The sequence below is a fragment of the Silene latifolia genome, chromosome 6, assembly GCF_048544455.1.
Source record: "Silene latifolia isolate original U9 population chromosome 6, ASM4854445v1, whole genome shotgun sequence".
NCBI lineage: Eukaryota > Viridiplantae > Streptophyta > Magnoliopsida > Caryophyllales > Caryophyllaceae > Silene > Silene latifolia.
This window is the reverse complement of record NC_133531.1, coordinates 36,452,925-36,466,044: the sequence shown is the minus strand read 5'-3', so window position 1 is coordinate 36,466,044 and position 13,120 is coordinate 36,452,925. Positions and strand designations below refer to the sequence as shown.

Genomic DNA, 13,120 nt, shown 5'->3' with positions numbered 1-13,120 from the left:
TATTTGGGTTAACGAAGAAACTATGACATCCAAGAAACGTCCCCGATCCTGAGATAGTTCATCAGGACACAGTGATATGGACGACCAACATTTTGAGTCATTTTCAGACCAATAATTTGATGGTTTAATTTATTGGTAAATCAATAATGGTCATTATATTGTTAAATAAAAATTCCCAAATTTGCATGGCATGGTAAATCTTGTAGCTTAGATATGCAGTATGCATGCATGCTGGTGTTGTCTTATTTTCTTGATCTTATTATTAGATGTGGATCTTTGGTGTTGAAATTCTTTGAATAATGTTGCAAGATATGGTGCTTCTCATTTATTCTGATGTATTATTACTGAGTTTGGACTGTAATGGAATTACAGTAATTTTAAAAAAAAAAAGAGGTTCAACAATAACAACGGTTATATTTAAATTACCCGTTGTTAATACTTTCAACAACGGTTGTAGTACCCCTACCCGTTGTCATTGATTTTTTTGACATATTTCATTTTGGCGCAAATTTGGTGAAAATATATTACAACGGGTATATTTTAACCGTTGTAATAAAGTTTTTGACAACGGTTGACTTTTATTGACCCGTTGTTATTAACATATAACAACGGTTCTTCTTTGAGCACCCGTTGTCAATAGTTTGTCTTAATAAAAAACTAATTTACAAACCCATACAGCATACCATACACAAACACACACAACATTAGTTCGATCAACCGTTGGTATCCTGAGTTAATTCTTCTCTCTTCCTCGCTTTCTACATTCTCGTTGCCGGCCGTCGCCCAATTTCCGACGCCCAGATTCCGTTGCCTTCCCTTATCATCCTGCTCGTTCTCTTTATCATCATCATCATCAGGTATGTTCACTTTAATTTTGTGTTTCGTCATTAGGGTTTTAAGACGATTTTCTTTTTTCTTTTTCATGCATCTGTTTGTTTTTCGTCTTCGTTGTTATCTTTATCATCCCGCATCATCTACTTCACTCCTGTTATTAGGGTTTAGGATTTTAGAAACTCAATTTGTTGTTTTAAATTTTCATTCCTATTAGGGTTTAGGGTTTTAGATAATACTCTGCATGTACGTTGTTAAGTTGTTCATTTCCTATATCATTCATATTTGGGTTTTAGGATTATCATGGGTGAAAAACGTAAAAGAAGTCAAAAGAATAATAAGTCTCAGAATAATAAGCCTGGTGAGAGGGGTGCTACGAAGTGCCAGAAAGTCCTTGCAGCTATAGCCGCTAAACAGCCGTTGGAAATAACATGGAGTGAGATGGGTTTCCCTACTGGTCCAAATGCGGGTTATTTCTCCAGTTGGATTGGTACTTGCACAAGACAGTTTGTGCCTATCCATTTAGATTATGTTAGAACTTTGAATCCAAAATTGGCGGAGTTATACTTGGCTCGTGTAAAGGAAGGCTTTATTATACCCGATGAAAGCCATGATAAGTATTTAATGCATAAGGCGGCGGATGTCCACGAGCGGTGGAGGTGTGACGTTGCTAGGGATTGGTTGTATGTGGACAAGGCAACGGGGAGATGCGTAAGAGCCCACCGGAAAACAAGTGTCCCACCATCAAGCAGAACAATGAGATCTTTTCAAAAGATGAGAACTACGAGAAATTTCAGTTAAATATCCTCGCCTTTTAACGATTTACCTATCATTTTTTTAATTAATGAGTCCTTTATATAATATTTTTATTATCTCATCTACTTGCGCTTTTATATAATTATTTGAAGGCCGTTAGCAGAAGAAATCGTGCTAACATTTCATGCAAGAAGGGGAAATAGTATGGTTCTCGAGGCGGTTCTGAAAAGATAGAAGAGAACCTCGTAAGTAGCATGCATTATTCCCCTGTGAGACTTTATTTTTTTAATCACACTTGAACTTGCATTGATACACATTTACGTGTATAAATATTACCATGTTAATGTGTAGGTGGCAAAGGGAGTGAAAGAGGTGGATCGGCATGTAACTTATAAAGAAGGGCACACGCCTAAAAGATCCCGGTCGCGTGACAAATATGATGAGGAAGTGTTGGCCAACATAGTAAGCATTATTTTATTAAGACGAGTTCATTACTAACTTTATTATTTTAGTCACAAATATAATTTGAAGTTTATTTAATATATTATAGGACAACGTATTGAAAGAGGTAGAAGAAGGGAAATTCACTCCCAGTGGTCGTAATGACGTTCTTGCTAGAGCGATCGGCCGACCCGAACATCCAGGTCGTTTGAGGGGCGTCCCGTTACAGGTTGGAGTAACGAAATATTATGGGACAACTGCCCCGATAAAGAAGAAAAGGAAGACTAAGTCTGAGAAGGCTGACATGGTAACATTTATTCTATTATTTTCATTTAAGTTCAATTCACATGTTATTGTTGGGATAAAAATTGCTGACACATTACATTCTTGGCACGCAGCTTCAGTTAATGGCATCCGTACTACTAAAGCTGAATGCTTGAGGCAAGCTTTCCGAAGAAGAAGTGAAGATGATGGAGGATGTCATTTCTAAAGGGGGTAATAATAAGGTACAACAGATTGGTCAAGAGGCCGCTACTACCTTGGCAATACATGAGAAGGAAGTATCGGTCAACGAGATTTAGAAAGATCAGGTACCTAATAATGCTTCTGAAGTTGTAACAACTAAAGCCGATCAGGTACCTAATACTTCCTTATTTTTTTTTTTTTTGGTAAGATCAGAGGGTGTGTTCCCTGCCAGCTCTAATGCTATAACTTCTGACATAGTGCCATTGGTTAATTTTATTAGGTAAATAATGGGTCTGAAAAGGAGATGCAACTTGAGAAGACGGCTGATGGAAAACAGCATACATCCCCTTCAAGTCAGTTCCCTGTTTTCAGTAAGGTATGCATGAAGTGTTTAATTAGTTAAATTTATATGAATTCTATTAAATTTTGGGATATAATAATGTATGTGTATATTCTTCAGGCCGTAAACAAGAGGCCGATTATTCTTGTCTTGACCCTAAAACCGAAAAGCCACATGTGCGTGTTGGCCGGGTCTCGTAGAAATGCACACCAAATCTGCAGCAAGAAATCGTAGTTCATGGCGAAAAACTTTTGCCGAATCATACCAAAGTAGAGATAACTACAGTCTTTCCAGGCCATGAAAAATTGCAACTGCCTGTCCCAGTTCGTGACGACATTACCATTCTGAGAGATGCGGTTGGAAGTTTCATCCAATGGCCTGAAACTCACATCTACTTGGCTCGGTCGTCTCCGCCTCAGAAGCGGAAAGCAGTTGGGGTTAGAAGAAATACCTTTATATATATGTTAAATTTTTAATTGTTGAATGTTTTTATATGTTAAATTTATATGTTATTTTTTTTTTGTAGGGAACAAAAAAGCCGGCTTTGGCGGATAAGCCTAAGTCCACAGACATGCCAACGACCTCGTCGAGACAACAACTTGATGAGGTATTTAATTAACTTCTCCATTTTTTTAAAAACCTCGCTCATTTTATTTATATTTTGTCTGTATTTATAAAAAGCATGGTAATTTTGTGTAGGGGACAAAAAAGACTGATAAGCCTAAGTCCCCAGTCTTACCTGCTACTACTACCTCATCATTGAAAGAGCATGTTGACGAGGTATTTAATTAAGTACGCTTTTATTTTTATTACTCCAACTAGGATATGTTACCTTTGGATTTTTTATTATTTTAATTATCTACTACATGTGTAGGCTGGTGGTAGTAGCACAAAATCAAAGACTCATTCTTTCCCGGACCTGAAAAAAGTTAGGAGTTTAGACTCCACACAATATACTGGGAAGGATTACATGCAAAAAGTAAGAACGGTGACGATGAGGAAACTGCATGAGGAGGCTGGCCATCGCATAGCCACCGAGCAATTGATAGTTATTCCGCTCGAGGAGGATATTCTAGGGGTTGAGCGCCAAGTACATCTATCATGGGATATGCTAGCCATTTGGGTGGCCTAGACCGTTGATGTCCAACACCTATTTGTTTGGATGAAGTAAGTTTCTTAATAAATAATTTCATATTCTAATATTCTGACTACTAGATAGTGTTTTAAATACCGGAATTAATACCGTAATAATGTAGGATATTGAAATTGAGAGTGATCCCGGAGAAGAATATTCCATCTGATCAATACGGATTCCTGTGCCCCTATGTTTTATCTTTATTTATTCCGAATTTCTCGTTCAAGAACGGGTAGATTATATTGCTCAAAGAATTGGCGACAACCAAGAAGCTGATTTTTGGCGCTTATAATGAAAAAGAGTAATAAACAAATTAATATTACGTTTCCCCCTACAATTGCATTTTCATAACTAATATATGTACTTGTTAATAATGATGATGTCTCTTGATGTAGGACTCATTGGGTGCTAGCAGCCATCATGCCGACAAGGAATAAAGTTTTCTGGTTGGACTCTATACATCATCAACCAAGCGAGACTTTTAAGTACTTGATTAATAAGTAAGTTTATAATACTGATTTATTTATAATAACATTAAGTTTCAATTTTTATTTATAGAAAAAAGCTCATTTTTGCCCCTAAAAAAATGAGTTTACGCCTCCTTTTTATTTTAAAAAAAAAGGCCATTTGAGAAGAGAAGAGCAAACGAGCGGGATCAACCCGGAAAGATTCGATGTTGGCCCCGATTTTATTACGATAACAGGGGTACGTGCTCAAATACAATAACATTAAGTGCAAAAATTTGTGTTTAATACTAATACAATACCTAAAGTTCGGGATTCGATGTGAGCCTTCTCTCGTTTGTTTGTTTTTATGTAATAATAGGCCCCTCGCCACCCAGGATAGCATACAATGTGGATACTACGTTTGTCGGTTCATGTTGGAGATTATTAGGCGAAGATATATCATTATTTCGAAAAAAGGTTAGTAATTTAATAATGTGTTTATTACCTTTTTTAAATTAGAGCTAATGTTGTCTTGCTTGCTGCTATATATACCATGATGTTGCTATGCGAAGAATTGATGTTGTTACAATAATGTCTTCTCTTTGTTTTTTCCGCAGTATGTAATCAACCCGTCACAACAGATTGAGGAGTACTCAAGTATAGATATAGACGAGGTAAGGGACATGTTGGACAAATACGTCTTAGAAAATAGAAATGCATGATACTCCGAGTTTAGATCAACTTATTAGTAAATTTTTTGTTGAAGTTAGGGAATGATTAGTTCATGTAAATTCAACTCCTTGTAAGTATATATATATATATATATATATATATATATATATATATATATATATATATATATATATATATATATATATATATATATATATATATATATATATATATGATCTTTTTGTTGTGGTTGAATTGAATCTATTGAGTTCGATGAATAACCCAAATTTGATTTATCTTTGGTCTTTGGTATATGGTGTCACTTGATATATGCGAGGTTTTGAATGGCATGAAACAAATTTAATTTTTCAAAACATTAGGAGTTCGTAATAAAAACGGTTACTAAAAAAACCGTTGTGAAGACCTTTCACAACGGTTAATAAAAATAACACCGTTGTGAATGACTTTCACAAATACCGCGCATAATATTCAACAACAGGTTTTAAACGAAGAACCGTTGTTAAAAGTCTTCACAATTTTGGAGGGAAAGTTACAACAACGGGTTTTAAACTAAGAACCGTTGTTACTACAAATATCAACAACGGGTATGTAGCATAAACCTGTTGTCAAAAGACTTCACAATTTTGGAGGGAAAGTTACAACAACGGTTATACATATGACAACCGTTGTTATATTATTCCCTCCAAATTTTTGAAACACTTTCCACAACGGAGAACACCCAACAACAACGGCTTTTAACCGTGGTGAATACTTTCGACAACGGTTTCATTAAATAACCAAACCGTTGTAAATACCTTCTCTGAACTGTCCGCTTTAACAACGTCCGCTTTTTGTTTTTACAACGGTTTTTACCCGTTGTTATAGCCTGTATCTGTAGTAGTGTTAACTTAACTTAACTTAAGTTAAGTTAACTTAATAAGCTGAACTGAACTGAACTTAAAAGAACTAAAATTAAGTCCAAAAGAACAGGGGCCTAAGTCCTGCCATAAACTCAACTAATAAGCCACGAATCGTACGGAAAATCCAAAATGAATCTATCTTCTTAAAGCATAAACCAAGACTATGATAAATCCAAATTCCAAGCATCTCCATCTCCATTGTTGAGCAGCTGCTTTACGAAGTTGTTCTGTCTCCGTTTGTGCCTTTACTAAGTCTATACGAAGGTCGAGTTTCTCCCTTTGTGCCTTCTCTACGTCTTTACGAAGGTCTTCTGTCTCCCTTTGTGCCTTGTCTAACTTGTCTTGTAAAATCTTGTCATTTGATTTTCCCCATTCCCATCCCCATTGCTGAGGTTCTGCTTTACGAACGTCGTCTTTTGTCTCACTCCGTGCCTTCTCCTCGACTTTTAATCTTGCCGCCGCTTGATTCTTATCACCCAATACTTGTTCTTCCAGCCTTTTAGCTTGATCAAGTAACTTCAAAAACAATTTATTAATGTATGTACGTTAATATCCAATTCCAATTCTATTCTATTAATGTATGTATGTATGTGCATTTATAATATGAGTAATTAATTAGAAGAAAGGAGAAATACCATTCCAGAACGCCGCTCGAGTTCGTCTTCATCTAACCCATACATCTGCCCCTCCTGCCCTCCATAGTATAGCCTTCTAAGTAGTCAAGATCTTTTCTTCTTTAGTAGAGATTATAGATCCTTTTTATTGTGCTCTCAAAACCCCTCCTCTTAATAATTAACCTATAAGAAAACTTGAGTATTTATGTAATCGTACATCTAGACTGATAATAATAATAATAGGAAACAAAATACTACTAATTTCCTAATCTAAGTACAACACCCACATAAAAACAAAACCATTAAGACTAGAAAGGTGGGAGGACCGGGGACCCACACTTTCCAAAACATGGCAAAAAAAGCTACTCGTCCGTGGAAGTAAAGCGCGTATCAATATGATCATAGGGTTACTACGTTTTTTTTTTCCGAAAACGAAACTAGGTTAATCTCGGATCAACCTATAACATCCTGCGGATGGAATTGAAAAAAAGAAAATCACAGATTTTCAAAATAGGGTTACCATAAAATAGGGTTACTATGTTGTATGAAAATACTCCCCTTCATTTTAATTATTTATTTATCTTTAATTAAAATATTTCTAAAAGAAAATAAGAAAGACAAATAAATAATCGGTACAAAAAGAGTATTAATTAATAAATCAATTCCTAATCGAGATTGTGTTACATGCAATTGAGGATGGTTGTAGACTTACAGATAAGAGTATAAGAGGGTGAAGTGTAGAAGATACAGTAGAACACAATATGAATATTAATAAAAATTAAAGTGGAAGACGTCTTTGAAATGGATTCGATTCATTTTTATGTTTAATTGAGTTACATAAGTATGATGTTAGGTGCTCGTATATGATATACTCTGTACTTTTCAACCTCCTATAATTTCATTCTATCTAGCTTGACCTTTTCCCCAAATTTGAAGACATAATGTCACTTTGAAATTACTCATGTTTGTGAGAAGGTGAAAAATGAGTATGAGACTTAGCTTGTATGGTTGTGCCATTATCAAAAAAGTGTAATGGCATTATCATTTTCCTATAAATCTATAATAAATACTCGTATAGTGTACTCCTATATACAAAGAGGATGAAAATCCAAAATTCCCAGCTTAGATAATTTGTGATAAGAGTTTGTTAATTAGAGAATCGAACATGCATCTCTCCCCTGTTCAGCTTGTTGAGCTGTCTTCCTACAAAGGTCTTCTGCCTCCTTCTGTGCCCTATTTAAGTTCTCTCGGAGTTTCCTAATCACCTCATCTGATTTTTCTCCACCCGAAACACCAAACTCTCCGTTTGACATACAGGAGAATAAACACCAAAACAGGACAACAATTATACTACTTCCACAGTGTTCCACATTTCTATCTTTCACTACCATCACTCCTTTCCATTTTCTATTTTAACTCTATTACTCATTTAACTGCTTAACAATTTACCTCTACGGCTGACGGGCTCTATCCCGAGCAAGCTGTATATTATCTATCAATCTGTTCATTCCATCGGGGTCATATATACTAAAACAAAGAGGGTTAATTAAGTCTCTTGTAAACTCAACTAAGCCAAGGATCATACGAGTATATAGATCTATATACATACCCCAAAATCAAAAATCAATCCATTTAAAGCATAGATCAAGAATATGAAAATCTTAATTCCACACGCAGAAAAAGCTTAGATAATACTCGTAAGAGTTTGCTGATTAGAGGATAGAGCATCTCCCCTGTTCAGCTGCTTTACGAAGGTCTTCTGTCTCCCTTCGTGCCTTCTCTAAGTTCTCTCGGAGTTTTCGAATCTCGTCATTTGATTTTCCCCGATCAGCGAGTGCCTTTTCCTCTGCTTTCAGTCTTGCCGCGTGCTCCTCAGCCAATTGCTCTTCAAGCTTTTTAGTTGTCTCTCTCAATTTTGACTCGACCTTTGAAAGCAAAAAAAAAAACATATCAAGTAACATCAAAAACATATACTCCATATTAATGTATGTACATTAATATCCCATTCTATTAATGCATGTGCATCAGTAGTTAGAAGAAATGAGAAGAACCATTTCAGTAATCCGTTCGAGTTGAACTTCATGTGACTTATGCATCTGCTCCTTCAAGTTTGCGATTTCCTGCTTAGTATAACCTTCTAAGGAGTCGACATCTTTTTCTTGCTGTCGGAGCTTCATTGCTCCTTTCTGTACAACATGATAAAACAACCAAGTAAAAATGTTTAGTTCACTATTCGACTATTTAACTATCAAAATAAAGCAGGTCGAAAGAGATACCTTGAGTTCCTTAAATATACTATCAGTGTATGGTTGCTGTCCATTTTCTAGCATGATCATTTCAACCATATCAAGAAGCTTTTGTCTTTGTCTTCCCTTAATTGCTTCATCTCTTGTTTTGTTATCAAAAAGAACATGTCGACCTCTACATGAGTTAAGAATTTTCTGCAAATTATTAGAAAAAAAAAACACCATACTAAGTTACTACATTCTCAAACCTCACATACAAACTCTGGACCAACAAAATAAGATACCCATTCAAGCAGTCCATTCAAAATGAGTTCCTATGATAAATGCATTCATCAATCACGCGAACAAAAAGTGATCGACAGATAAAGTTCATAAAATGTCTACCTACGGCTTTAAAAATTTCAAATTATCAAGCTAGATTATGGACTTGCTTGGCAAGGTAAATAAGCTAAGCTAATTAGCTAAAATGAATTTGAGGTAATTGAAATAAAAAAATACTTTCGAGTAGGATTTTAAGGAGGAAAAAAAAACATCCTAGCTTATTTTTCCTTTTTCCACTTTTACAGGTTAAGAGACATACTCTTCAATTACCTTTTCATCTAAGTACAAAACACTTTAAATTTAGGGATTTTCTCATGTGTACCCCTCAACTATTTCATTTTCTCACTTGTGAGAAGAAAAAACTCAACTACCCATAACTCTTGGCTACGAGATCAAAAAGCTTTAATTTTTTTCCCAAACAAAAGATCTTGTAAAAACGTAAATTTGATCACCGCATTCAGAACTTGTAACTAGGAGTTATAAAGTTTTTTACGAAAAAAACTTTGGCTGACCATAACTCCCAATTATGAGTTCAGAAAACAACAATTTTTTTTTTTCAAACCGAAGATCTAGTAAAGATGTCAATTTGAAAAAGAAAATTACCGTTTTCTGAAATCATATTCAAGAGTTATGTCTAGTCAAAGTGTTTTTTTCAAAGAGAGGTATAAGTGAGAAAGTGAAATAGTTGAGGGGTACACATAAGAAAATCCCTTAAATTTGTCAATGAGAGTGTTAGATCTACGGCAAACTCAAGACAGGCTTTCAAGAATATAAAAAGCATCAAATCATCAAATTAACAAATATCTAAAACGTTGCCTGAAACAATTAGTTATAACAAGACTATAACATAGAATTGCATTGGTAAATAATATAAGGTGGAATATATATATAACAGCTACCTACCTGCAACGGTTCTGGACACTCGCCACTCAAGTAATCATCAAGGGTCTCATCATTTTCTTCAAGCTCATCACCTCCCGTAAACACTACTATCATGTAATCAATAATTTTAGGTCCAAAGAAGGTTTGGAGAATATTTAGTGACGTTGCTTCTTCACGGGTAAAACGTGACCTCACAGACACTACCAAAAGTATTGCATGTATCCCATCCTTAGCCAAATCAACACACTTAACGATCTCTTTACCAATGACTTCAGATTCAAGAACGGGGTCAAAAAGCCCTGTAAAACCAAGAAAAAAGCACATTTTCAGATTCACATGATTGAATGAATATGAAAATACATCTAAAGTTATATATTGACATGTATAGAAATAGTCGAACCATGGTGTTATTTCAACAACACATTGAATAAATTTTATTATTATCATTATGTATGTAATAATGTTGGACATCCTAAGAGCTAAAATCATTCAAGACATCAATGTTGGGTAAACAGTCTTTCATTATAAAGTTGAACTTTACATATGAACGAACTAAGACTTGTAGAGTTGAGATGAACCTCCAAACAGACACGCCTATGGGCTAATGACAGTATAACAAAACTAAGGCTTACCGTCTAAGATAAATAGGTGATAAAAACGAGAAGCAAGGAAAAAATCAAGAGTAAGTGCATATAGTTTCTGCAATTAGAATAGAATATTTCTATCACATTGCCACATTACTAGAGTACATTGATAAAATGAAGTAATGAACAACTAACTAAGCAATAAGCAATAGACAAAATGACTAAGCATACAAGAATAATAGTGCATATGTGGTTACAGAAAACAATCAACTAACTGATTGCATACCTATCGTGTCGATAACATTAACGACTTGCCCGTCTTTTAGCATTGTACTTTGCATTTCCGTGGTGCTTGTGACACTAGCAAAGCTAGGCTTCGACTTAAAAACCTTTTTCCCAAGAATACTGTTACCCGTAGCGCTCTTACCATTCCCTGCACGCCCAACCAAAAGGACAGTACGCGCACTATTTGAAAGAGAGGGAAAATCCCAATCGTCTTCAATTGAATTTCCACCCATTTGATCAATCGATATATCTGCAATATGATTAAGAACCAAGTTTATTTGTACTCCGTAAATTTTAGTAAAGTAAGACCACGATAACAACATGAGAGCCTTAATCACAAAATGATCTTGAGTCGGCTCACATAAATCATCCTAAACCTCTTACTATAAAGTAGAAAGTATTCAGGTAATTATATCAAACTCATAGCAACACATACTAGCCATAACATCACAAAATCTTGTTTAAGACGGGTATATCCGTCTTAAGTTTAAGACGGGTAAAGTGGTTGGAATAAAACAAAGCAGAATGCATAGTGGTAAAGCAACAGATTGTCTTATATGCACAAGTAGGATGATACTTGACCCGTTTTATTGTTAATTTGGATACATACGTCGAAAGGTAACATAGGAGAGTTTGTTTATAACAAAAGATGACAGATAGGCATTGCGTAAATCGATACATAACCAGCATTGGCATAACACAATTGGAATGGATCACCAAACTTTCCGCTGATAACTACGGAGTATTTTGAAGATCAGAAACGAATTATTAGTTTCAAAATCAAATTAACAAGTATTTTTAGTATCTTTCATGGAACAAGTCTCCTAACTTTGAAGTTACTAACTACCGGAAAAGTTCAACAGCAAACTAAACCTAAGGCTCGGGAAAGTCCACAAAGGGTCCGAAATTATTGGCAGAGATTCCGATTCAAGAACAAATTACTGTATCCGTCCCAGAAATTTGTTTACCATTGATTAAATACCCCTCACAAGTCACAAAAAAATTAAAAAAATAAACAAATGATTGGGACGGAGGGAGTAAATAACTCAAATTCAACTGCAACGCTAATGAAATAATGCAGAATTTTTATTTATGATTACACAATTTGTCAATATTAATCCAAGGATCGGCATTAAAACTCACAAAAGGAAAGAAAGCAATAAAAAAAAACACGAAATTTCGAGTATCTGAAGCATTGCAAAAGCAAAACATTAGAATTCAACTCAAGTCAACAATCAGCAATCAAATTCACATTCTGTTCACAAAAATAACTATCATACCAAAATTAATTTACTGAATCAACAAGTAAAACAATCAGACGAATGAGATTAAATTGAGGCGAATGAATGAAGAAACAAGATGAATAAGTATAAATTAAGCAAAAGGAAACATTAGTAGGAAGAAAGGGTTTTAACTTACAATAACTTGAACAAGAAGAAGAATAAACAAGAGCTTTGAGTGTTGTTTATTGAAGGCAGGTCACTCACTATATAATTTAATATTTAATATCAAAAAATAATTGTGGGGGAGAGTCCGTAATTGTAACGACCACCTTACCAACAGAAACTGTTCTAAATTATCGCCAATTTGGTGTGGATTATGGATGGGCTAAGTCGTCATTTTGTTTTGTCCACACTCAAGACTCAAGAGGCTCAATATGACAAGGACTCTCACTCACACAAAATTAATTGTGGATTCAATAACCCCTCACAAGTCACACTATAATAAATAGTAGAGCTCAAAATGCGATTTCACTAGTATTTTAGATAAAGATATTAGAGATGATAATTTATAAAATTAATATGGTTTACCTCCATTTTGAAAAGGGTAGAAAATTTACATATATAGTGCCAAGGAGATATTTTATTCGCCTTATTTATGTAAAAGTTAGCAATGATTTATGTTAATTAGGTGGTAAAATATTGTTCAGTAGTAATATAGATAGTGAAAATTAATTTGGAAAAAATATCGTCCAGTAAATATTGCTTAGGCAAGAAATTTAAGCGAGAAAATTTAGAGATATGTTAATCTTTTAGTATATAGGAGATGTTAGTATTGTCCATATCTTAGAATATTTTAGAGTGTATTATTTTATGGAAACTATATCTTCATTATATGTGTATATATATCCTCTCATAATAGAATACTATACAATTCTGTCTCCCTTTCTCTCTACAATTCT

General features: G+C 34.6%; 2 protein-coding genes across 2 annotated transcripts; both read right to left on the bottom strand.

Annotated features, from left to right (window-relative positions):
• Positions 1 to 6,100: 6,100 nt before the first annotated feature.
• LOC141658709 (uncharacterized) lies at positions 6,101 to 6,797 on the bottom strand. The gene is made up of 2 exons (XM_074465581.1): positions 6,642 to 6,797; positions 6,101 to 6,522 (listed from the first exon to the last, which is right to left on the bottom strand). Exons 1-2 carry the CDS (start codon positions 6,684 to 6,686, stop codon positions 6,142 to 6,144), a joined length of 426 nt encoding a protein of 141 aa, XP_074321682.1. The 5' UTR covers positions 6,687 to 6,797; the 3' UTR covers positions 6,101 to 6,141.
• A 1,365-nt stretch (positions 6,798 to 8,162) lies between these two features.
• LOC141586720 (immune-associated nucleotide-binding protein 9-like) lies at positions 8,163 to 12,532 on the bottom strand. The gene is made up of 6 exons (XM_074408028.1): positions 12,358 to 12,532; positions 10,940 to 11,188; positions 10,091 to 10,368; positions 8,897 to 9,061; positions 8,672 to 8,806; positions 8,163 to 8,545 (listed from the first exon to the last, which is right to left on the bottom strand). The coding sequence occupies exons 2-6, from the start codon at positions 11,169 to 11,171 to the stop codon at positions 8,333 to 8,335; spliced, it is 1,023 nt and encodes a 340-aa protein (XP_074264129.1). The 5' UTR covers positions 11,172 to 11,188; positions 12,358 to 12,532; the 3' UTR covers positions 8,163 to 8,332.
• Between the last annotated feature and the right edge of the window lie 588 nt (positions 12,533 to 13,120).